The sequence below is a fragment of the Theropithecus gelada genome, chromosome 7b (assembly GCF_003255815.1).
Source record: "Theropithecus gelada isolate Dixy chromosome 7b, Tgel_1.0, whole genome shotgun sequence".
Classification (NCBI taxonomy): domain Eukaryota; kingdom Metazoa; phylum Chordata; class Mammalia; order Primates; family Cercopithecidae; genus Theropithecus; species Theropithecus gelada.
In genome coordinates this window covers 95,105,456-95,132,718 of record NC_037675.1, presented here as the reverse complement: position 1 = coordinate 95,132,718, position 27,263 = coordinate 95,105,456, and the positions used below count along the sequence as shown (strand labels likewise).

The following is a 27,263-nucleotide window of genomic DNA, read 5'->3' as shown; positions in this document are numbered from 1 at the left end:
TTCTAGTGCACACAGAGCATTTACTAAGATACACAATATTCTGGGCCATAAAGCAAGTCTCAATAATTTAAAATGAGTCAAATTATATAAAGTATATTCTGTGATACATTAGAATTACAAATCCATAACAGAAAATTCTCTGGAAATCTTTAAATATTTGGAAGTAAAACAATATGGTTCTAAATAATCAATGCCAGAAAGAAAGCAAAAGAGAAGTTAGAAAGTATTTTGAATTGAATAAAAATGAGAACACAACATGCCAAATTGTAGGATGTAGCTAAACCAGTGCTTAGAGGAAAATTTATAGCAGTAATCATTTATATTAGGAAAGAAAAGTCTCAAATCATTGTGCTCCACCTCAGCCTCCCAAGTAGCTAGAACTACAGGCATGTGCTGCCATATCCAGCTAATTAAAACAATTTTTTTTGCAGGGTAGAGACAGGGTCTCAATATGCTGCCAGGCTGTCCAGGCTTGTCTTGAATTCCTGGTCCCAAGCAATTCTCCCTCCTTGGCCTTCCAAAGCACTGGGATTACAGGCATGAGCCACTGTGTCCAGCCCCTAACAATCTTTTTGTAGAAATTGACAAACCAATTTAAAAATTTATCTTGAACTGCAAAGGACCTAGAATAGCCAAACAACTTTGAAAAAGATGAATGAATTTAGAAGGCTGACACTACCTGATTTCAAGGAATATTATAAAGCTGTAGTAATGCAGACAGTGTGTTATAAAAATAGACAGAGATCTGACCGGGCATGGTGGCTCATGTCTGTAATCTCAGCACTTTGGGGGGCCAGGGTCGGCAGATCACCTGAGGTCAGGAGTTCGAGACCAGCCTGGCCAACATGGTGACACACCATCTCTATTAAAAATACAAAAATTAGCCGGGCATGGTGGCGGGTGTCTGTAATCCCAGCTATTCAGGAGGCTGAGGCAGGAGAATCACTTGGACCTGGGAGGCGGAGGTTGCAGTGAGCCGATATTGTGCCACTACACTCCAGCCTGGGTGACAGAGTGAGACTCTGTCTCAGGAAAAAAACATAAAAATAAAAATAAAAAAAATAGAGATCAGTGGGACAGAATCAAGAAGCCAGAATTAGAATTGTATAGTTATTTGATTTTTGACAAAAGTGCAAAGGCAATGTGATGGAGAAAGTATAGTATTTTTAACAATGATGCTGGAATAACTAACTATCCATATACATAAAAGGTACCTCAAGCCATATCTCACACCATATACAAGAGTTAACTCAAAATAGATCACAGACTTAAACTAACGCCCAAGTGAAAACCTAGATAAAGCTTAGAATAAAACACAAATAAAACTTTTTATTATTTTTGGGCTAGGCAAAGATTTTTAAAAATACAACATCAAAATCATGATTCATAAAATAAAAAAATTGGTAAATGGTACTTCATCAAAATTAAGAATTCCAAAGACAAACCACAGAGAAAAATCTTTGCAAATCACATAACTGATAAAGAACTTGTATCTCAAATTTCAGTAATCAGGAAAAAACCCAATCCAATAAAAAATGGGTAAATAATTTTAACAGACACTTCACCAAGCAGACATATGGACAGCAAATAAGTACATGAAAAGATGCTAATGTCATTAGCAAACAGGAGAATGCTATTTAAAACCACAACAAAATACCAGTACACAACTCTTAGAATAATTAATATTAAAGATTGACTATGCCAAGTGTTGACAAAGATGTGGAGGAACTGGGACTGCTCATATACTGTTCATATACTGGATGTAATAGGGCACAACAGCTTTGGAAAATGGTTTGGAAAACAATTTTGTTAAAGGTAAATATACACCTGTCACATGGCCCAGACATTGTATTCCTAGGTATTTGCCCAACATACACGAAAGCATATATGTACACAAAGACATCTTCACGAATCTTCATAGCAGATTTATTTGTGAAAGCCCCAAACTGGGAACCCCCTAGATGTCAACTGACAAATGAATAAGCAAAATGTGGTATATTCGTACAATGGACTACTATTCTGAAATAAAAGTAATGGTCCACTGATACATGCAATAACATGGATTAATCTCAATTATTACAAGCGAAAGAAGGCAAAAAAAGGTATATACTGTATGAATCCACTTAAAGAAAATTCTAGAAAGTGCAAACTGATCTATAGTGACAGAAAGCAGGTCAGTAGTTATCTGGGGACAAGGAGACGAGTAACCTAACCAAAGGATTATAAAGGGGTATGAAAAAATTTTGGGTTTTTTTTTTTTTTTTTTTTTTTTGAGACAAAGTCTCATCCTGTTGCCCAGGCTGGAGTGTAGTGGCAAAATCTAGGCTCACTGCAACCTCCACCTCCCGGATTCAAGCGATTCTCCTGACTCAGCCTCCCACGTAGCTTGGATTACAGGTGTGTGCCACCATGACTGCCTGATGTTGGTATTTTTAGTAGAGATGGCGTTTCACCATGTTGGCCAGGCTGGTCTTGAACTCCTGACCTCAAGTGATCTGCCCACCTCAGCCTCCCAACGTGTTGGGATTACAGGCATAAGCCACCACACCTGGCTTGAAGAACTTTTGGAGGTGATGGATATGTTCATTGTCTTGATCATAGTGCATGGCATAATGTAAGTCAAGACTTATCAAACAGAACATTTTAAATATGTACCATTTGCCATATGTATATTATTGCACCACTGCACTCCAACAGTGTTGACTTTTGCTATTAGCAAGCTAGATATCATATATCTAGCCCATTTGAACCAATGATCTTGTTCTCTTCTGGTAACAGTCAAGCTTTCCCCGGAAATGGGCTGCTTTTCTTCAGCATAGTGTGAGTGAATGTGACAAATGTTCTTTGTTGACGAGTGGAGTTAACCAAGGAATGAAACAGCAAGTTATAAGGTTTCCACTAGTGGGTGATGATGGTGGGTGGTGACGGTGGCCAACATAATANTATAAGGTTTCCACTAGTGGGTGATGATGGTGGGTGGTGACGGTGGCCAACATAATAGAATATAGAGGTGATGCCCACTAGTGGGTGATGATGGTGGGTGGTGACGGTGGCCAACATAATAGAATATAGAGGTGAAAGATAAAGAAATACAAGAAGAGATACAAGGAGAGGAAGAAGGATCAGAGAGACAAAGAGGTGGAACGATAGGAAGGAAAGGAAAAAGAGGGGAGACAGAAAGATAAACGGAATAGGAAACCAAGTTCTCTACTCTTTCGTTTTTGTATCACACTAGTCTGTTTCTGATGAGAGGAGGGTACTGAGGGAGGGTAGATGACAAATGCTTGAATTACTTTTATACACCATATAATGATTTAAAATAATATTATTGGAAACTAAATTAATTTGTCTTAGAGAAAACACCAGATACCATGCCAAACAATTACAGACTATTTTCCTTGGTTTTCCGGATATCTTTTGCAAGGTAAGGTGATTTATATTAGAATAGGGTAATTTTCACATCGATGTTCCCCAGTAATACTTTCAGCACTTGTGTTACATTTTTTTTTCTTTTTTTTTTTTTTTTTTTGGTAGAGACAAGGTCTCACCATATTGCCCAGGCTGGTCTCAAACTTCTAGGCTCAAGCAATCCTCCTGCCTCAGCCTCCCAAAATGCTGGGACTATGGGCATGAGCCACCATGCCTGGCCTAGTCTGATATATTTAACCCAGCTGAAGTTGGTCATAGTGGTAGACCAAGAGCAAAATTCATGCAATAACCATTTGGTAAAGGGTTGTTATAGGAGCCTGAATTCTCCAGCCCCAACTCTGAATGTTAAAACTAATTCTTTTCAGAAAGTACCTTCAACATAAATCCACATTTGTTTTTAGCAGTAAGAAATGGTCTGTAAGAATCATAAGGTTTTCCTACCTTGACAAAAATGGTCGAATTGCATTCCTGCAATGCCTCCATTAAACTAATCACATGGAGACACACCATTTCTACCATCTGAAACAACAAACATGAAAGTTAATTCCATTCCCAGTGATATGGAAACCTTGCAAACTAGTCTGCAGCCGCAGAAGACCTATGATGTCCTGTGCCCATGAGGTCTTTCTGCGTAATGACCATAGGAGACCACTGGCAGTGGTGTTCATTCACCTCTGAAACTTCAAGCCAGAAAAAGATTTTTAAAAAGCTCCAGAGGCTTGGTAATTGTCATGCCTCCCTCATTCAACTCAGGGCTGCCAATGGAATTCAGGCATTAATCTCACTAATCTGCACTGCACTGACTCACACCAGGGAATACATGGCTTCTGTTTCCTTCATTTCTAACTATGGAGCTCTTTGGATGTAAGAGTTGTGTATCACGCTAGTCTGTTTTGAGAGGAGGGTACCCAGGGAGAGGAGATAACAAATGCTTGAATTACTTTTATACACCATGTAATGATTTAAAATAATATTATTTGAAACTAAACTAACGTGTCTTGGAGAAAGCACCAGATACAAAGTCAGACAATTACAGACTATTTTCCTTGGTTTTCTGGATATCTTTTGCAAGGTAAGGGGATTTATATTAGAATAGGGTAATTTTCACATCAATGTTTCCCAGTAATATTTTGATCCTTTCTCAATCTTGATCCTTTCTACACAGTGTCTTCATCAGCAATAACTGTTTAATTTACTGCAGATCTGCTTCCGAGGCTTTATTCTCCGTGGGACAAGGTAGCCATGCTTACGACAGTTCAAAGACAGTAGAGGCGAAGTCCCTCATCAGAAATTCCTACAGCTGGATTTTAAATATTCCAGGGAGATTTTTACCAGACTGGCTTATATATGGTTTAACAAAATTTTCAGAATGAATTTAATTCAAATTCTTTTGTAATATCATTTGCATAAAATTCATGTACAACAAATTCATTTGTAACATTTAAATATGGAGAGTGATTTGGAGGAGAGGTATTTCTTGGTATCAAAAAAACTAATGATAGAAGGAACATTTTTAATCTCTAGCTTAAGTTTAAGGCCTCAGTTTTGTTGTCTGTGAAATAACAGAATAGAATGTTTGATCTCCAAATTCTTCATTAGTCCTAGAATCTGTGATCCAATAAATGTAATTATTTTCCATAACAGTCAGAACTATTCAAATGCTACGATTTTCACATAAACTTCCTTTAAATTGAACTAAGACATCTCTCTACACATAGAATGCCTGTATCATTTGCATCTCTAAAGAACAAAGTGCTTCACTAAAGGAAATATACAATCCCCTTTCTAATTAAGAACCAAAAGAAAATACTTCTTAGACTATTATTCAATCAATTAAAAAAACATTTCCTGAATGCCTTTTGTGGGCAGTGTAGTGTTGGGTCTCAGGGCACACTGGAATCATCATTATGGTGTCCCTCCAGGTCCCCTGCTCCTAACAAACAAGAACTCTACTGATGGTGTCCCCATAATCAAGACACTGGTTGCAGCTTTCCCAGCTGAGAGTCCTCCTCCAATACGCAGTCAGAACCAAAGGACTCCCTTGTAAATTCCTTCCATATATCCTTCAACCTTGACTCCAGGATGAATACTCTACACTGGTTCAATGAAGTGGGCTTAGGCTAGCCATACCCCAGACATTTTCCAATGAGCTCTGGAACAGCCCCTCTCTTGGTAAGCCATCTACATTCAATAGTACTGGATTTGAAGATTGGGAGCATAGGTCCTTATAAGGCAACTCGAAAAGGTGAGGCTCCTTTCAGGCTTTGAGCCCGGAGTGGAATGAACACCTGTAGTCAGTCTACTCTTAAACCACCACAAATAGATGACCTAATTGGCTAAGGTTTTTCCAAATTGCTTTGAAATCCTCAAATAATATGAATCTCACTCCTAACCCTCTGACATTATAGCAGCAAACAACCCTTCAAGGTAGAAATTTCATACAATATACATTTGATGTTAGGCAGAAAAAATAAAAATTGTTTCTAATATTAATAACTGTACTTGTTTGCTTTTTTATATTTATATATCAATATAAAAGTTTTGAGATACATATACATTGTGGAATGGCTAAATCAAGCTATTTAACATGTGCATTGCCTTACATACTTATTTTTTGTGGTGAGAACATTTGAAATCTCTTCATAGCAGGCCGGGCGCGGTGGCTCAAGCCTGTAATCCCAGCACTTTGGGAGGCCGAGACGGGTGGATCACGAGGTCAGGAGATCGAGACCATCCTGGCTAACACAGTGAAACCCCGTCTCTACTAAAAATACAAAAAACTAGCCGGGCGAGGTGGCGGGCGCCTGTAGTCCCAGCTACTCCGGAGGCTGAGGCAGGAGAATGGCGGGAACCCGGGAGGCGGAGCTTGCAGTGAGCTGAGATCCGGTCACTGCACTCCAGCCCGGGCTACAGAGCAAAACTCCGTCTCAAAAAAAAAAAAAAAAAAGAAAAGAAATCTCTTCATAGCAATTTTCAAGTATAGAATATATTGTTATTAACTGTAGTCACCACGGTGTACAATAGATCTCTTGAACTATTGTTTATTTTGTTTTTAATCAAAATGCTTATGCAAGCAGAACATCCAGCTTATAAGGTAACAAATCCCTGATCCATTTATATAACCTTACAACTGAGATCTGTGAAAACAGGGAGTGTGAGGATTAGGAGTGGTGTGGACACTTTGAGATTCCATCTCAGAAGGGAAACTTGTCGGTGAACTCACCACTTTGTTATGAGCCATTAGCTGAAGGATGCTGGGTGTCACCCTACTCCAAAATTCTAGTGCTGTCAGTATCGCCGTGAAGCTGAATTCATTCTGATTTTGGAGATTTGTAGCGACGGCACTTTGCTCGCAATACACTGTCCAGAGCTGAGCAAAGATGAACGCGTGGAAGAGGGAGCACATGTGCAGCACGGAGGTCTGAAAAGGAAGAAGATGGCGTTGGTGCATTGCATCTCAGCAGGCTGTGACCCTCCATGGAGCCCTCCCCGCGTGGCTTTGGTCTTGCCAGGGAGCACAGTCAAAGCACAAAGGCATTATCTCAGAGTTACAAAGTCGTGATTCATCACCTTAAAACAATCTGCTCTGCTCTCTTCTCCACCAGTGGGAGTGTGCTCAGAGAACAAAGCACATTTTTGAAGAGAAGGCACCTTAATTTGCTGAAGAAATCTACCCACCCCCTTGCCCTTTAACGAAAGTAACATTCCCATCCCAAAACTAGATTAGGGAGAACAATCATTCTGCCATGTTAGGATGTTTCCTCATCTGTAAAATGGGAACAATAGTAGCCTCTTCAAAGCATGGGAGTAAAGCAGGTGATATACGTGAACACCCTGCCCAGAAGTTCTTAATCATAGCAGCAGCAGCAGAGTTCCTCCTCTTAGCAGAAAGCACGTGCGGGGAGAGCACCTACAACACGCCAGAGACTGCGCCAAAGGCTTTTCCTAGATCACCTCCATCGCTCTCCAACCATCCCCTCGTCTATTTCACAGGTGAAAATCTGAGTATCAGAGAGGTTAGATACTTGTCAAGCTCATAAAATCACAAGTACCATAATTAGGAACCAAACCCGGATCTCAGTTGAAATATTAGGAATCGACTGCCTAATTCCTTTTGTGAACATCATTTGGATCATTGGGATGGGTGTGCCATTTTATCACATCATCAGCTTGCCGTGTCCCAAACCCGAGCTGTCCCCAAGGCCACTGTGACCTCCCAGAACTTGCCGAAGCTCTGTGAAGGTCCCCTGGCTCCTTGGAGCTGGTTAGTACCAATGTGTCTGGTTTGCCTGGACAGGTTCATGACTGGTGCCTGCCTTGGGTTTACTTTCTTCCCTTTAGCACATCATCTGTCTCTGCAATTTACAAAGTTCCCCTGCATAGTCATGCCAATGTGTGCTTTGGTGAGTTTCCAACTGGCCTTCTTGTTTTCATTTTGTATTTTCCTGTATCTCTAGAGATTTCAGTTGAAAAGACAGTACATGAAGAATTAGATGGAGAATAAATTTTCCTCCATTTTGTCTCTGGTTTTAAAAGCTGATCACAGAATTTTGATTATATTTCTAGCCTTTTATTTCTCTTCATTATTTTGAGACAGAAATGCCTGGGAAGCCAACTCTTGCTTGCCTCCATGATTTATCTTTATAAAAGTAAGTCTAAAAACAATTTGGGGGCAGGGGGAGAGACAGTCTGGGAATCTAAACAACTTTAAATAAGACATTAGCACAAAGTTGTGTTTCTAACATCCACAGGAGGGCAAGTGATAAGATGCATTTTCTTCTCAGAAGAAACATAATTGGCTGATAAGGTTTCCATTAGCAATTGCGATGCATACGGTCTTAATCTTGCAGAAATCACTTACCTTTGATTGCTCTGGAAATCCAATCAGGATAACAATAAGATGGTCTGCAATGTGGGAGCCTGCATCCAGAGGAATGGGCAGGCAGGGAGAGGAGGCATTTGGGCACACTGCATTGTGAGTGAGGGAACCCAGCAGAAGCCAGGACAACAGTCGGATGTGGGAGACACACTCGATGAATTCTTTAGGTCTGTTAGAGAAGAAGGAGTGTTAAAGATGATTTTATGTTTTCTGTTTCATTGGGTGCATAACAAATGCTTATTGAAGGAAGGGATAGAAAGTGTGGTCTTGCAGGCAATCACATAAAACAAAATGCCAAGGCAACTGAGTGTCAACAAAATGATGTATCTGTTTTTCTTGTTTTCGATTCTAATCCTGGATCTCAGCTTCTTGAGAAAAGAACAGCCTTTGGTGACACAGGATTACACAGCATTCTTCCACAAGGCTGGCTGCCTCTCTGACTAGCTTCCCTTTCTAAACTCGTTCCACTCCTGCTTTAGAAATTTATTCTGTGGTGGGCCGGACGCGGTGGCTCATGCCTATAATCCCAGCACTTTGAGAGGCCGAGGCGGGTGGATCACTGTAGGTCAGGAGTTTGAGACCAGCCTGGCCAACATGGCAAAACCCCGTCTCTACTAAAAACACAAAAATTAACCAGGCATGGTGGTGCGTGCCTGTAATTATAGCTACTAGGGGGCTGAGGCAGGAGGATTGCTTAAACCCGCAAGCGGAGGTTGCAGTTAGCTGAGATCGCGCCACTACACTCCAGCCTGGGCAACAGAGCAAGATTCCGTCTCAAAAAAAAAAAAAAAGAAATTTCTTCTCTGGCATCCCCCGTAGAGGGGAGGAAGGAGATGAGGAGATATAACACAGCTGCCCATTTTCCTGCTCCCCCGTGATCTTCTCCTCCCACCCTTTTTATTCCCACTCTACACTTTTCCTCTGGACAGAAGGCTGACCACGCAAAAGGGCGGGCTCAAACCTACCCTGAGTTCCCAAGTCAACAAACCCGTACATGCCTCTCTCTTCTTTAGCCTCCCTAAAAGGCAGGGTCAGGGGCTTGTACAACCTAACCTTGCACCAATTTCATCCCTGCTATAGCTTTTGTTCCAGCTACAATCTAAGCTGCTTGAAGGCAAATATATTGATACATACTTATTAATTTACTTAACTAGTTGAAATCAAGCGTTAAAGTGGTAATTCTAAGCTCAAAATTTTCATTCTTCATTAGGACAATTGAGGGTTTTGTGGGAGGACAGGTTTGGTTTTTGGCAGCATGTCACAGAGCATTCTGGGTCAGCAAGTATGTATGGAGATGGGATCTAATTTCCATCTTCCTAACCAAGTCTATTCCACTGTCATAAATCTTCAGTGTATCATTAACTCTAGCTGAGCCCAAGGAAACTCAGGGGTGTTTCCTGCCTTCTTTACCCTCATTCCCGGAATAGTAAGGGTCTTACCCTTGCTGCATTGCAGAGGGGGGATGATAAAGCCAAGGCAGGTAGCGGATCACAGCTTTGTTATCTCTGTGGTTGCCCCGTGAGATGTCCATGGCTGCAATCTGGGCCAGCCCCACTTTGAGATGTCCCCCAAAGGTATCTTCATGCAGAGGCTGGGAACATGTCTTCATGTGGCTCTACAAAACCAAGCGGTATTTTGTAACTCTGGCAGACACCTGGATTCATTCCAGGCCATTCTTTGAAAAGATCAGGTTGTCATTTCCACCCCTCTTATGGCCACTCTGAGCACATAACCTGCTTAAACTTCTTCAGAGCCTTCCCATTGTTCTTAGGATAAAAGAAGGGAAAGTTCCCTAGCGTGGCCTACAAAGCCAGAAAGATCCAGCTACTGAGCTTACCCCTTCAGCCTGCAGCTCCAGCTGGGCTGGCTCTCAGTGTTCTCTCCCGCTGCTATTCCCTTTGTCTGGAATGCCATTCCCACCTCTCTTCACCTAATTGTTCAGATTTTAGCTCAAGTGTCACTTCCTCCGGGAAGCGTTCCCTGAGCTCCCTGGTCAGGTCCGTGCTGCTTTCTACCTCTTTTTCATAGCAGTTGTGAGAGATACATTTTTACTGTAGTTTGTGTGAAATGTTCATTAAATTTGGCCTCCTCTACCAGGCTATAAATTAAATGAGAGCAGCTGTTGTGTCCGCTTTTGCTCATCACAGCATCCCCAGTGCCTAGAACAGTGCCATGATATTATAGGTGCTCATACGTATTTGTTGAATTAATTCAGAAAAATTTCTTTGCTCAGTGTGAGCTCAGTGGGAAGAGCACTGAACTAAGTGTTGAGACTTAGGTTCTAGACCCAGGTCTGTCCTAGCTAGTCCCATGGCCTTAGATAATCCACTTGCCACTTGATCCTTCTGATCTGTTTCCCAATAGGTAAAATCAGAGGGTTAGATTATGACTGTATTCCCAACCTTTTGATGACCCTGGTTCCTACTTATTATTTTTTGAAAGCATCTGCAAAACAACCTAAACACGTTTAGGTAACAGTTGTTTCCTCTTCTTTGTACATCAAAGTCATTTAAGTGTGGGCAATCAGATTCAGCAAGCAGTAACCAGCACAGGAGCGAACGATAGGGGAGCTCATTAAGAAATGACTGGGTTTACATATCGTGAGATATGCTCAGTTTACATTTTGATTCTACTTTCTGCCTGGGATTTGCAAATCTATCACTATACCAAAAACCACTTTGATCATGTGAGCAGAGCCAGGGAACAGGTCAGTGATTAAGGGACTGTATTTTTGTTGATGAACTTCTGGGATTACTCGCTCCCAATTATCAAAAAGGAATCATCTAACGCCAGATTGCAATTTGGCTGCTCCTTGGACCATGTTTGGATTCTCTCCTGCACTCTGTCTAGGGCCTTGCTCAGATCCCTCAAACTATTCATCTTTTAGCTTCCTAGTTGAATCATAGCAGGAAAGTGGACCTGCATCAGCAATTCATTCCACCCTGCAAAAACTCAATCATCTCAACAACTTCACTGGGATTGTGTCCATATGCAAATTAAATTTTGTTCTATCCCCTTTCATCAAGGATTTTCTTTAAGAAAATAGCTTCGATGCAGCAAAAAATAATACATGGTTTATGTTTGCATAATATGCTACAGTTTATGAAAGTCTCTTCACGTACATTATTTTTGATTAAACCCTCGTAACAGTCAGGCAAGGTAGGGATTATTGGATTTGTTCTTCAAAAGAGGAAACTGATGCTCAAGGTAATTAAACAATGCTATGTGGTAAAAAGAGAATGAATTGAGGGTCACAAGAATCTTGGGTTCAACCTTGACTTTACCACTTAGTAGTGTTACTTGAGCAAGTACTACACCATCCCAAGCCTCAGTTTCTCCATTTGTAAAATGGGGATAGAATCTTAACAGAGGTATTGTGAGAAGTGAGTATATGGCAAAAGTAAAGCTATGCATGTGGCTGATGCCATGTGAATGTCCTTTCCCTTCCTCTTTTCCTCTTTGCAAAGCTGGACCCTGGCTCTTTGATCCCCCAAGGCAGGGGCTATTCAACAGTGCCACAGCTGCCTCCCCAGGTAGCAATAAGTTCCCTATGGTCTACTTAATTCTCTCAAAGCATCTCTGTTTTGTGAACCTGAAGGATGAGCAGGTGGTGGTCATCTCACCTTCAGTTTGGTCAGCGTGTGCATGTCTGCCATGAAATCCAGCACTTCATTGATGTACTGCCTTACACACTCCATCGCTGCAGTCCCACACTGAAACACAAGGACACAGCTGGGTCACAGCTTTATTTTTGCCCTGACTGCAATGATTGCCTTACTCTGGTTTCACGTTGTTTACTAAGGAGTTGTTTCACTTTCTGGATTTCTGACTCACTCCATTACTCTCAGCATAGTCTCTGACTGCTCAGCATTTGGACAAAAATTGATAGAAGGTTTGTGGCGGAGAACAAAGAAACAGGAGAGGCCTATGAGAGATGGGGCTAAATGCTTTTATCCACTGGGTTATTGGACTGATTTTCTATGTGTGTGCTTGTTTTTAAACTGCTTTGTATGCAAAGATTCAGCCTATGTCATGCCATTAGTATCAGAGTCTTTAGGACATCATTCATTCCAAAACATAGCAACACATTCTCATTCTAGGGAAGTCTTAGCTACACATAAAATACATGCCACCAAGTTCTACCACCAGAATCTTGAATCTATTTTCTGTCAAAAAAGTATACAAACAAGCATCGTGTTTGCTGAAAGAGTCAAAAATTCTCATACTAGTCAAGTCACTTGCAAATTAACTTTTCACACACAGTAGGTACACTATTAAATAGATGCATGTATTACTGTCAAGTTCTTGCTAGGGGATAAATAAAGGAAAGAAACAAAATGGTCATCTTCCCCACATGCTCGAAGTGTGTTTGAAAAGTTTGGAAGGAAAAGAAAGCAAGTTTGTGTTTTAGGTCGTTAAATGGCATCGGCCTGCCCTCCCTGAGAATGCAGTGAATTTAGGATTATAAGCAAAGCAAAGGAAAATGAACAAGCAGGCTGCTATATCAAAGCCGTACGAGAGAAGCCACACATCAGGCCGGGTATCATGTGGATCAAACGAGGCAGGCTTTGAAGCCAGATGAATACTATGCTAAAGGCCTTCCTCAGCTTTCTTTAGGAAAATCTGGAACATTATAGACTTAACTAGCTCACCCAGTGGCTCTTATTTTCCCATATTCATGTAAATCTGCGCGGTACTGAACTATATCACCTTCTCTCTCTTCTAGAATGTTATGCTTGTCAGTTCTTCTGACAGGATAACAGACAGCAAAATAAGGTCATTGGCAGTCTGTCAGAGTGTTTTCCAAGCATTTCATACGTTCCAAAGTTTTCTTCTTTTAATTTAAATCAAGTGAAGGAACTATAAAAGGTTATTGTGTTCCTGCTTTTGGAATATTAATCCTTTTGTGCAAGAAAGGATTTCCCCCTGATTTATTCCATTTTCTCTGACCTTTCACATGTCATGCAAATAGGACTGGAGACTCTGTTCTTGAATTTCTTGAAACGGATTTGTTTCTTTCATAGGCAATATTTTATACCATTTCAACTAGGCAAATGTCACCGAAAATAATTACTAGGAGCATTATTCAGTATTTGTCTTTTAAGTTTGAATCTCAAAAAATGAGAGCAAAGAATTTACTAACACTAAGTCACTTTTGTTCTAGAGACAGCCAACTGCATCTAATAAAAGCCTTAAAATTCACTGCATGGTCAGGAGACTCTTAGTGAGCCATATATACTTATGAAACAAAACATATAATTTCCAAGCCCTCCTCCCTTTTCTCTACTTTGCAAAGCTTAAGAATAACCTTAGGTGTGTTATTTAAGAAACAAAACAAAATAAGTCAAGCTCCATTTGTTTCAGAAGATCTATATTTATTTCATAGGAAAACTAATGATTAAAAAGTTGAAAATATTCAAAACTCAAACTCATGAATTGAAGCAAATCATAGCTAATTCTTCCTCAAAACTAATATTTGATTTTAAAGTTATATTTCTTAGATTATAAAAGCAACACATGTTTAATATAGGAAATTTGGAAAACATAAATCATTAAAATTAAAATTGAAATCACCATAATCCTAATTCCTGTCCTCCACCTCTGGGAAAACTACTGTTAATATTTCCTTCCAAGTTTTTTAAAGTTTTCTAACATATATAACATACACACATACATATAATGTTTATAAGATTGAGATAACATTTTTCTAACTTGCTTTTTAATTAAATACATCATAAGCATTTTCCAATTAAATATTATTTGAAACTTCGATTTGGTAGGCACATAATCGTCTATCTTATGGATGCACCTTATTTTATTTAAACAATACTCTGATGATGTTAGACATTTGCTTTGTTTCCATATTTCTGCTATTTTAAGTGATGCTTTAATAAACATACTTGATATAAAACATGTGCATATTTATTTTCTCAGACATATTCCTAAAAGAAGATTGTCAAACTGCCCTCCAGCAAGGTTGGTTTTACTACCAATAGTAACTTAGAAGAATGCTTGTTTCATTTTACCCTCAATAAATCTAATCATTGAGGAGGATCTGCTGGGGAGGGAAAAATGGGGAAGGTATTAGTCAAAAGGTCCAAGGCTTCAATTATGCAAGGTGAGTAAGTCCTAGAGATTTACTGGGCAGTGGAGTCCCTAGAGTTAGAAATACTGTATTACACACTTAGAAATTTCCTAAGAGGGTAGATCTGATGTAAAGTGCTCTTATTGCTAATGACAAACAAACAAACAAATAGGGCAGGAAGAAACTGTTGGAGGTGATGGATATGTTTACGGCATAGATCACAGTGGTGGTTTCATGAATGTATAATCATTTCCCAACTCATCAAGTCACATACATTAAAGATGTGCAGCTTCCTATATGTCTTTCATGCCCTGATGAAGTGGTTTTTTTTTTTTTTTAAAGAGAAAATCTGCTGATTGGCTAGCCAATTTTAATTTTTATATTTTTAAATATTTTTATACTTCATATTAACTTACAATTCATTGATTGCTAGTCAGAGTAAAAGGTTTATTTTTAATGGCTTATTGGTCATCAGAAAGGGGCCTATATGTTGCTTTTCTATTGTTGGAATGTTCATCTTTTAATTACTGATTTCAATAACACTTTTATTATTAGGGACTTTTTTTTTTTTTAGCTATGGCATAGGTAGCAAATAATGAGTTTTAAAGAATTAAACAATGAAGGAAACAGCGAGCATGCAGCAGAGACTGGCTAGCCACTCCCCAGGCCTGTCTTCTTCCTTGGCCCACAACTAGACCACATTTCCCATCATCCCTTGCAGTTGGGTGTGGTTATGTGCCTGAGTTCTAGCCAATGGAATGTGAGTAGGAAAAAAAACCACACACTTTTAGACTTGGCCTGTGAAAACCCCATGGGCCATATTCTCTTCCCTTTCCCCAACCACAATCAAGCTGATTGCAGTGGACTGCACATAATGGAAGAAACCTGATCCCTGAGCATGCAGGTAGAAATCCCCCTTTCCCTACTAAACTTCACACGAGCAAACACTAAACTTTCGTAAGTCATTGAGAATTGGGATTTTTGTCGCATAGGACCTTGTATTACACCACAGAACCCTTAAAAAAAAAACATAGTTTAGTCATTCTACTCCCAGAAATCTATTATAAAGAAATGGTCGAAGTATGGACAAAGATTTAGGCACAAAGATGTTCTTTGCATATTAATTACAATAGAAAAATATAGAAATAACTAAAATATCCAAAAATAGGCAATGTTTGTTAATATTATTTTTAATAGATAACATTTTCACAGCATTCACTATGTCTGACTCCTTGCTAATATGCTTTGCATGCATTATCTCATTCAATCCTCAACCTATATGTTAAACCCTGTTATATCCCATTTGGCAGATGACACGAATCAAAGAATTATAGGTTAAAATGCTTTCCAAAAGTCACATAGCTAGTAAATGGCAGGCCTCAAACCCTGACGTAAGTCTAAAGCCTACATTCTTAACTGCTATTCTATGAAATATAAGTATGTAGACAATGAATTTGGACAGGACTTACTCCAGGTACAGAGGCTATCATCTGCTTGCTCAGGATTGTTGACTCAGCTAGTTTGGTTCCAGCATCTGCACAAATAAACTAATAAAAAAGTGAAAGGACAATTATTTTTAAGGGTATCTGGACAGTAATAAGTCATTTATCATTTTATTAACTTGGTTTAAATTAATTCGTGTTATTTTCATGACAATCTGCCTTGGATAGATCAGATTTGCTAATCATGATGGTTCATTCCTACCAGAAACTCAGAATCACAGTACTAAAATTAATACACAGAGTCTTACTTTACCCAGACTGTTAAGTGGCACTGAAATGGTGCATTCAATCAAGGAAAAAATAAAAGATGTCAGCATTGTCAGATTTATTGAGAAGTCATTCTATTTATTGTTTAGTACTTCTTGACAGTTACTGTAAGCACATTTCATACAGTTTCATGATTTCTATTATCGTATCATATATTTAGAAAGAAACCAGAAAAACAATCAACCTCAGAGTGAGTATTCTGTTTCTTCCCCACAGAGGACCTTCGGCATCTCATCTTCCTGCCCCTATTCATCCACATGTATCCTCTGCGCTGATAAAGACCCCCACTCCTTCCCTGGGTGCCCAGAGGACTTTTCACACACTTCCATTGTACCAATCACCACATCAGACTGCAGTGACTTGTGAGTCTATTTCTCAACCTGCTATGAGCTCTTCATGAGGACAGGCTTGATGCACCTCATCCCCAGCACTAGCTTGGTGCCGCACACCTCAGAGGGGCTCAGTGAGAGTTTACGAAGCAAATCCATTAGTCAGTTATGACTTGAGAGCATTACAAGAATGCATTTGCCAGATTACAATTTAATTTGCTTCATTACAGATTTTGACAGGTGTTTCTCACTTAATGCAGGCACTCCACTATTTATTAATAGTCTTAGGAAAAAAAGTTAACCATGAAGTAGAGTTTGCTATAAGCAATTAGCTCCTGTTTAATTTATATTTCCTGGCCTCTGGCCAGTAGCCTTAACAACTTTGGGATCTGAAACTGCTGCTGTGCAGAGTTCAGAAGTTTCAGCACCAATTGCTCCACCTTCTCATTTATTCTGTTCTCATACTGGAAGGCAAGGGGAAGCTGAATGGGTCAGCAGGCTCGGTCCCTGTCACAGTGGGGAGAAGTAATAGGAACTTGGGTCACAGAGTAAATCTCTAGGAGGCCTGATGAGGAACCACGAAACAAAGGAACAGAAACTAGCATATTATCGGGCTAGTCAGGGCTTTAAATCTAAGCATTATTAACAGGTAGCAGGTTTTGGCTAACTGGGTACACCTCTAAGCCAAAGGCCTCCTGAGGCCAAGGAACCCTTAGACTTCAGCCTCAGGGCCAAGAGCTGGTCTTCAAGTGTGGGAGGGGTGTCCTCCATGGAAAGCATGTAAGTGTATGTAGCTGAGTGGGGGCAAGAGGGCATAAGCAGAGCTGTCCCCGAGAGCTGTGTGACAGGAGTGGACACAGATCTCCACATTAACATTCTGTCATTTCCATTTGCCTCAAATACAGTTACAGAAAACTGAAGAATCTATTTAGCCATTAACTCTGAATCTGGCATAGAAAGTGGCAACTGGTAACATCCTGGGAACACCTAGCATTTTCTATTATCTTATTCAGGTTTGCTATGTCTGCTCATGTAACTTAAGCTTATTTCTAATGTAAGGAAAAGTAAATAAACCAGGTTTTGGAAAATGAGAAGCCTTTAACTCCAGTCAAAATCTATAAGTAAAAAAAAAAAAAAAAACCTGAAATATTTGATATTTGATAGACATACACAGTGAACAGAAGGAACACTCCCAATGCAGCCTCCTGGTAGAGATTGCATGTTTTCCCACAAAATTCATTTTAAAAAGCTATCTAGGCCAGGTGTGGTGGCTCATGCTTGTAAACTCAGCACTTTGGGAGGCTGAGGCAGAAATTAGCCGGGTGTGGTGGCACATGCCTGTAATCCAGCTACTCAGGAGGCTGAGGCAGAAGAATCACTTGAACCTGGGAGGCAGAGGTTGCAGTGAGCCGAGATGGCACCACTGCACTCCAGCCTGGGCAGCAGAGCAAGACTCTGCTTCAAATAAATAAATAAATAGCTATCTAAGTCTTCAGTCTAAGACAAACAACTTATAATTGCGTTCCAAAACCTCTGTGAGGACATCAGTATTAATTTTAATTAAGTTCTTTACAACAGAAATGATACTGCATAGCTAAGAAAGGCCACAGGGGAGACAGAGCCATATCTACTGTGTAAGGTAAGGGGTGCACTTAGAGCTTTCTCTTTAAGGATGGTTTAAAGTCCTGGACCCCACTCGAGTATGTTTGCATGGCCTAGATGGGCCCTCGAGGTGAAGATAAGGTTTGTGAAGAAGCAAAATTTTAAATGTCTGTATCTCCCTTCAGTGGATGACTTTCCCACCCATGATACTCAGTAAAGTGCAACGCAGAGCATGATGGAAGCACATTTCAGCATGGTTAGCAATCACACAGCATCAAGATCTGAGGTTGGATCCAACTGTCCGATTTATGAGAACTCTTACTAGTCAGAATTAATCAAAAATCACCCTAAAAGTAAAGGAGGTGCACAGAGAATCTGGCATATCAAAGGAAATAAAAGTGCATAAGCCTCAGAAATCATCTATTATTTTTTATCCATGCATTGTAATCCAGCATATTTTTACATCAGATGCACAACTAAAACCTTACTAAACCTTTCTGTCTTTGTTTTATATGGCTGCCAACCATAAACTGAAAAAAGAAATCTATTATGATTTTATAGAGCTGCTCAAAATACAATGCTCTTACAAAAATCAGAGATGGAAATGACGACTGCTGTTGAAGGAAGAGTTCTGTACTTTGAGGGAAATTGGGCACTGAAATATGCATTCCCCCATGAATACAACAGAAACACGGTATCTATTATATGTCATTACTAAATTCATTATCAAAATGATACCCAAAACAGTGTCTTCACCTCTCATCTCATAGAGTGATCAGACTGTTACTAACTCAACTAATATTAATAACCCTAATCAATGGTAACTCTGTGAATTAAAAACAACAGCTGTTCCTCCACCAGTTCTCTGTCCTCCAGCCCACAACGAACCTATCTTTAAAAGAAAACCTTTCTTCACAATACGATTTCTCATAACTTCAATATGCAGGTATATCCCACAGAGTGGGAGTGGTACGCGCAAATTAGCAGAATATCTACTCTCTCTCTTTTTTTTTTTTTTTTTTTTTTTAAGATGGGATCTCGCTCTGTCGCCAGGCTGGAGTGCAGTTGCGCGATCTCGGCTCACTGTAACCTCCGTATCCTGGATTCAAGCAATTCTCCTGCCTCAGCCTCACAAGTAGCTGGAACTACGGGCAGATGTCACCACACCCAGCTAATTTTTGTACTTTTAGTAGAGACGGGGTTTCACCATGTTAGCCAGCATGGTCTCCATCTCTTGACTTCGTGATCCACCCGCCTTGGCCTCCCAAAGTGATGAGATTACAGGTGTGAGCCTCTGTGCCCGGCTGAATATCTACTCTTGACACATAATAGGAGCTAAGGAAATTCCTTTTGATTTGAACTTAAACAGTCTTTATGGTGGCTATTAATGAGTTATCACTTATTATGAAAACTCTATCTTGAGAACAATTATAACCTATTACACAAAAAATATCCACAGCAAACCAGCAAAAGAGAAAATATTGGAAACAAAAAGCAAAAATGTCAATAGATCTGAATTAAAATAATGTGCTAGTGTATCTGTCCAAAATGCAAAAGGAGGACTATGCCCTGGGGATCAACAATTTGGACTCTGAAATGACATTTTTCTATTCAGCAAATTCTTTCCTATCTCCACGCCTCTCTTTCTTTAAAAAGAAAAAATCCACTTGAACATTTAAGGCCACCCAACTTCATATGTAAATTCACACATAAACTTTACATATGTAAACTTCATATGTAAAAAAACTTGATATGTAAACATCAGTGGTCATGGCTAGACAACCACCATAGAGCAGGCTGGGGAATTCCCCAGGACGCCAGGCCTCCAGGGAGAACTTCTAGGAATTAAAAAGCAGATTGGTAGCAGTTGCTGTCTTGACAGGTTTAAAACTTGGATGATTCCACATTTCTTGGACGAGCATTCTATTTGTTCTTTAAGGGGTCTTTCTTACTGCCAGAGTATTTGGTAACACAAAGGTATGGTCTATCTACGAGAAGAATAGAAATGGTTCCATCTTAATGAGCTCATCTACCTACTGTTATTCATCAGAAAAGTAGTAGAGGAAATACCAGCAGTTCCCTATGGGGTGAAAGAATGAATGGGAAACGCAACATTGGAGCAACAGACTCTGTTTTCAGCATGGGGACTGGTGTCATTTGTGATGGATCACCTAGGGAGTTTTTCCTTCCGGTTACTGATTTTTTTTATGTTTGCAAATTGCATTTTCAGTTAACTATACCCACCCTCACTGGGTGGCCTTCAGATGATGGTCACTGATATCCATAAAGAAAGTCACTGTCTGCTCCTGGCAGATCATCTGTCCCTGATACAAGCTTGGTTGTCCAAGTGCCAGGAGCTGATGATGCCCATAGGTAAAGGGGAAAGGTTCCTCTGACTCCAGCCTAGATCTCTGGCCTAAAAGAAGCTTCCAGAGAGCAGGCTGTCATTTCCACCATTCTACAGAGAACACCTGGAGGACCCAGGCAGTCAAGGGCAAGAAAAAAGCAATTGAGAAACCCTACAGAAAGAGGCACTAGGCCAGGTGCAGTGGCTCACACCTGTAATCCCAGCACTTTGGGAGGCCAAAGTGGGTGGATCACGAGGTCAGAAGATCGAGACCAGCCTGACGAATATGGTGAAACCCCATCTCTACTAAAAATACAAAAATTAGCTGGGCATGGTGGTGCATGCCTGTAATCCCAGCTACTCAGGAGGCTGAGGCAGGAGAATCGCTTGAATCCAGGAGGTGGAGGTTGCAGTGAGCCAAGACTGCACCATTGCACTCCAACCTGGGTGACAAAGCCCATTTTTTGAATGAAAGAGCCCATTTTTTGAATGAAAGACTCCATTTCAAAAAAAAAAAAAAGGAACTACGCATAAGAGAAACAACGTTTCTCCTCATCCCATCTGATATGGTTTGGCTGTGTCCCCACCCAAATCTCACCTTGAATTGTAATAATCCCCCCATGTGTCAAGGGGCCAGGTGGAGATAAATGAATGGTGAGGGTGGTCTCCCCCATACTGTTCTCATGGTAGTGAATAAGTCTCACAAGATCTGATGGTTTTATAAATGGGAGATCCCCCTGCACAAGCTCCTTTTGCCTGCTGCCATGTAAGACATGACTTTGCTCCTCATTCACCTTCGCCATTGATTGTGAGGCCTCTTCAGCCATGTGGAACTGTGAGTCAATTAAATCTCTTTCTTTTATAAATTACCCAGTCTCAGATATGTCTTTATTAGCAGCATGAGAACAGACTAATATACCATGTGCGGCCCCATAGAAGACTTCTCTCCATGACTTAGGCAGGACCACAGGGCAGAAAAGGGAACTACTCTGTTTTAAGGCATGCCTCACTTTTTTTTTTTTTAATTTTTTATTATACTTTAAGTTCTAGGGTACATGTGGATAACGTGCAGGTATGTTACATATGTATACTTGTGCCATGTTGGCATGCTGCACCCATCAACTCGTCAGCACCCATCAACTCGTCAGCACCCATCAACTTGTCATTTATATCAGGTATAACTCCCAATGCAATCCCTCCCCCTTCCCCCATCCCCGTGATAGGCCCCGGTGTGTGATGTTCCCCTTCCCGAGTCCAAGTGATCTCATTGTTCAGTTCCCACCTATGAGTGAGAACATGCGGTGTTTGGTTTTCTGTTCTTGCGACAGTTTGCTGAGAATGATGGTTTCCAGCTGCATCCATGTCCCTACAAAGGACACAAACTCATCCTTTTTTATGGGCATGCCTCACTTTTATTTCTCTGATTAGAAATAAAAATTGCTTAAGAGTTTATGGAACAAGGATTTGTTACTTTGAAATGGCTTAAATTTATTTTTCCCTTGGTGCTGAAACCCAGGAACAAACTATGCTCAACATTTTTTGTTGGAGAAGACTGAAACATTTCCATAAAGTTGTTTTTCCTGGGCGTGATCTGAAAATGTCTCCAAAATACCCCTTCAATCTAAATAATTTTACAACTTGACATTTTTTAACTTAATGATTTCAATGACAAGGCACACATTTGTTTTAAAAAGATGAAATGGCAGATGAAAACCCATAAAACACATTCGGAAGTATCTTTTTGCTGTCTTTCTTCTTAATTTGTTTTTGTTATTTATTCACCTAACTGTGATGCAATAATCACTGTTTTTGTGGTTTCCTTAAGCACTGGGTAATTTAAACTGTCAGTGTTCTTTTGGCATCTTGTGACAAGTGCTTATTACAGTTGACTAATGTATTTCATTGCAAACCAATCTCCAGCAGTTACAGTATGGAGTGCTAGACCCCAAGAAGATCAGCCACACAGATCTGCTCTGCTCAAGACAAAGGGCAATTAAGGGAATGCTGTTCACCATCTGCAGGAAAGCACCTTCAATGCCCTGAAGTGGATTTCAGGTGGCACATCCCCAACTGCAACACTCTTAGAAGCAAGTGACCTCCAGACACAGTCAGGCTGCTAACCTTAATCCCTCCCGGGATATTTCCCTAAGCCCTGTTCACCTGCCCTCTCCTCCAAGTCAGTGTAGATCCCATGAATCTTCAAAAAGATCTCTTTGGGCCGAGAGCAGTGGTTCACACCTGTAATCCCAGCACCTTGAGAGACCAAGATGAGTGGATAGCTTGAGTCCAGCAGTTCAAGACCAGCCTGAGCAACATGGTCAACCCCCATCTCTACTAAAAATACCTAAAAAATTGGTCAGTCGTGGTGGCCCACAACTGTAGTCCCAGCTACTTGGGAGGCTGAGGTGGGAGGATCACTTGAGCCAGGAAGGCAGAGGTTGCAGTGAGCTAAGACCGTGCCACTGCATTCCAACCTGGTAACAGAGCAACACCTTATCTCAAAAATAAGTAACTTAATTAAAATTCAATAAATAAAAAATCTGTGTGAACACTGCTTGTTCTCAAAGGCAATGTTGCTGCTGCTATGTGAGCAGAAGGTCCTGGCCAATGCAATCCACAGAGAGAAATGCAAAGTTCGTCTCTCCTTAGGAGCACAGATATTTTCTGGCTGTGACTTTGCTTGTCTTCTTCCTGGGCTGTCCAGCACCTTGGTATAATAAGAGCCATTTCATTCTGATGACATCATGCCCCGCATCCATTGCTGTCATTTTCCAGCAATCACTGACTCACTGAGGGTTCAATGTGTCCTAGAAAGCTCTTCAAAGACAACTCAAGACCATTCATTGAAAGTACACCAACTTTTTAAATAAATCTCAAGCCTTTGAGAAAAATTCAGTTCTGATCCTAATGATTTGTAGTCTCTGGAGGGGGAGTATGGAGACCAGGCAGTGGTTATTCAACAGTAAATGACAAGGGTTGTTCCTCATCTTCTCTACCAGGTCAACTCCTGAACTTCTGTGCATCCTTCAAGGTCCATGTGAACTGTCTTCTACAAACAACACTTCCTTACTCAGTACACATCTCTACTACTGCACCTGTTGTACTATGTGGGAATTGTTTTTTTAATTTACATGTCAACTTCAATTGCTAAATTGTAAACTCCTGGAAGGAAGATGTCATGGCTGATTCTTCTGTTTCCTCAGCACCCTGCAGAGCACCTGGCCCATGTCAGGCCTCATAATGCTTCATAAGCCTTCCTCCGTGTCCTAGGTTCAGTTAGCCACTCCCTCTTCCATAGTGTTTTATACACCGTGTAGATTTTCATGAGAGTAGTTAGCACATTATCAGGATATGCATGTCACATCTCTATATTCCCAGAACCCAGCCCAAGATAGGTGGTCAGTAAATATTTGTAGTGGGAAATACTGCTGAAGAGTCAGATGTGGCCAGATGACGGAAGACCTGGATAGTTCAGACCTTACGAGGTCACTCTAGGTTTCTGATGCAAGAGTGATCTGCATCAGAAAAGTAGAGTTTCAGCAAAATTCCTCTAGGCAGCCACAGGCCAGAAGATTGGCTTGGTGTGGAAAGAGATGAAGCAGGTGCAAAAAACTAAGAGCTGTTACAGTAATCCCCATAAGGGATGGAAAGGGCCTGTCAAGGCTGTGTGTTATACCGAAGGGAGCTGGGCTGTGAGTCCTAACACACTGAAATCAGGTGCTTGATACTACCTGTCACTTAGGCCAGCACTGTGGTCTTGGGCAAGCCACCGAACCACCTCCTGCAGTACAGAACCAATGCTTCATGAGGCTGTAAAGATTAAATGCTTAACACATAATAGGTCCTCCATTAGTGTTCCCTTATCTCTCATGTCTCCAAATGAGTACCCACAATTCAGGGAAATCTGTCTAGTTCCTTGATACCAAGCTCCCATATTCCTTCAATCATTTAACCCTCAGCTTGCAGGCCCAGACTCTGGGACTGGTCTTAATGCTCATCAGTGAGTGCTGACACAGCTGTGATGCAATGGCTGGGCACCATACCCAAAGGCCATTGAATGACACCCTGATCCCAGCTGTAGCTCATGGCCAAGTCTCTAAATCTAGCCTCAACCCTTGGGTGAGAGGCAGGGTGCCAGGTTACCTGAACACCTGCTGATTCCTCTGGCAGAGCCAGTCTACTTTTTCTCAACCCTATCCTCATGCCATTATCCCTTAATGTACTCCACCATCCTGCCTAAGCCTCCTTTATGCTTGAAGCCAGTCAACCTCTCTAGGCTGAACCCTAATCCCAGGCAAAGACATTTGTCTGTACCCTCCAGTCCTTTGTGACCCAACTCAAATGCTACTTCCTTCATGAAGTCTTCTCTGATTTCACATCATAAGGGATGGGATCCATGCTGCTTTTAATTTCTCCCTAGGATTTCGTTTACCTCTTTCTCTCATGGTACTATCATAGCCTGTTTCAGGTCATCAAAACCTGCATGCCTGCCTAAGATGCTGAGTTAAGGACAGTAGAGTAGAAGGCTTTAGTCCCTCAGAAGCCCTAAAACCAAAAGAATAATTGTTGACAGTTCTCCAAAGTCTGTCTTATAGTGGTCCTCGGCCTCAGTTGTCCCCTGAGGGCTGAAGCGTACTTATCCCCCACCGTGGGTACCACTCAGTGCATCCTGCCATTTGACTGTCTCTGGCCTGGCCTACCCTCTCCTTCACTTCTGCTTCACAGAGATTTAAGGACCACCTATACTCATTTGACTCTGCAGTCAGACCTCAGCCTGTTCCCCGAATTCTGGTCTCAGGCCTGTCTCAGCTCTGGTGACTAACCTGCCCCTCTAACCTACTGGATCATGCATTTCTTGAGGACAAAAATTATTGTTTTATTCTTCTTTTTAACCCCCATAGAACTAATTTCACAGTAGGAACAAAATCAATACTCCTTCTTGGACTTTTTTAGCCAGTGGAAGTGTCAGGTGCATACTATTAGTTAGGTCGTGGTCCATATAAGATATATTATTTCTCATCTCTGGGCAAAGATGTTTAGTTTTATGCATACACTCTACACCTCACTTAATTTTCCCAAACATACATGGATCTCATGAAAAGTTTTACAAATCAGGCATAAGCTTACCTGGACGAGCAGAAGAAGGTTTGTATCTGGTAAAGGAGATTTGAGTTTTAGGGCCTGCAGAAGTTCTAGAACAACACTACGAGACAAGTAGAATTTATCTCGTTCCTAAAGAAAACAAAACAGAAGGAGGTAAATGATTTTAGAAATTCAATTAGAGTAGATCTATGTCAAAAGAGCTTCCAAAAGATCCACGGGTCAGAAATAAAAAATAGTATTTAAAAACGCATAATGAAGTGTCCTCAAGAAATAAAATTGGAACTAAAAAAAAAAGGCATTTGTGTGTGTGTAATGAGTTTACAGAAGCACTGAGGATAAATAATTTAATGGATAAGAAAAAGATAGGTTATCTCTTAAACATTGATGCCCCAGTATTTGGTTCTTATTCACAGGAAACAGGTTCCAAGAACTGCAGCAACTAAATCAGTCTAAAAGTATTTTTTTCAATACAAAATTATTTAGAAAGAAACATATACAACTCTTTAAAGTATTCTGTGACCTCTCCAAGGAACTTATTTCTGAAATGGACTATTTCAAGCATCCAGAAAAACAGAGAGAATGGAACAGAGTATGCACCTACCACCCATCTTTGTCAGATCACATCATTTTGCTTTATTTGATTCATCCTTTTTTTGGGAATCCTAGCTTCTTTCATTCTTTCTTAAATTCATACATAATATTTATACATATTTATGGGGTACATGTGATATTTTGTTGCATGCACAGAATGTGTAGTGATCAAGTTAGAGTATTTAGGCTATTCATCATCTTGAGTGTCTACCATTTCTATGCATTGGGAACATTTCAAGTCCTCACAGCATTTTGAAATGTACAATATAATGTTGTTAGCTATGGTCACCCTACTCTGCTACTGAACATTAGAACTCATTTCTTCTATCTAACTGTATGTTTGTATCCATGAACCAAACTCTCTTCATCCTCCCCCGACACACCCTTCCCAGCCTCTGGTAGCTATCCTTCCATGCTCTACCTCCATGAAATCAATTTCTTTTAGCATCTACATATGAGTGAGAAGATACGATATTTGTCTTTCTGTGCCTGGTTTATTTCACTTAATGTAACAAACTCCAGTTCCATCCCTGTTGCTTTTTTTTTAATGGTTGAATAGTAGTTCATTATGTATATATACCACATTTCCTTATCCATTTGTCCATTGATGGACACTTAGGTTGACTCCATATTTTTGCTATTGTGAATAGTGCTGCAATAAACATGGAAGTGCAGGTATCATTCTGATACACTGATTTCTTTTCATTTGGATAAATACCAAGTAGTGGCATTGTTGAATTGTAGGACAGGTACTTTTTAGTTTTTTGAGAAATATCCATACTGTTTCCTATAGTGGCTTTATAATTTAAATTCCTACAAACAGGGTGCAAGAGCTCCCTTTCCTCCATATCCTTGCCAGGCTCTGTTATTTTTTGTTCTTTTGATAATAGCCATTCTAACTGGGGTAAGATGATATCTTATTGTGGTTTTGATTTGCATTTCTCTGATGATTAGTGATATTGAGCATTTTTTTCATATGCCTGTTGGCCATTTGTATGTCTTCTTTTGAGAAATGTCTATTTAGGTCCTTTGCCCCCTGTTTAGTGGGGTTATTTACTTAGTGGGATTATTTATTTAGTGGGATTATTTGCTTTTTTAAAATTTTAGACAGGGTTTCACTCTTGTTGCC

The 27,263-nt window shown here is 40.4% G+C and overlaps 1 protein-coding gene across 3 annotated transcripts in view; it reads right to left on the bottom strand.

The window, feature by feature from the left end:
- Positions 1–27,263, bottom strand: part of UNC79 (unc-79 homolog, NALCN channel complex subunit) — a 371,443-nt gene that overhangs the window by 10,054 nt on the left and 334,126 nt on the right. For all 3 annotated transcript variants that reach the window (XM_025391814.1, XM_025391812.1, XM_025391813.1), the window contains 7 exons: positions 25,568–25,672; positions 15,863–15,940; positions 11,932–12,021; positions 9,748–9,923; positions 8,291–8,477; positions 6,653–6,850; positions 3,871–3,948 (listed from right to left, as the gene is read on the bottom strand). In XM_025391814.1, coding sequence (XP_025247599.1) covers positions 3,871–3,948; positions 6,653–6,850; positions 8,291–8,477; positions 9,748–9,923; positions 11,932–12,021; positions 15,863–15,940; positions 25,568–25,672 — 912 coding nt within the window. The remainder of the gene's footprint in view (positions 1–3,870; positions 3,949–6,652; positions 6,851–8,290; positions 8,478–9,747; positions 9,924–11,931; positions 12,022–15,862; positions 15,941–25,567; positions 25,673–27,263) is intronic.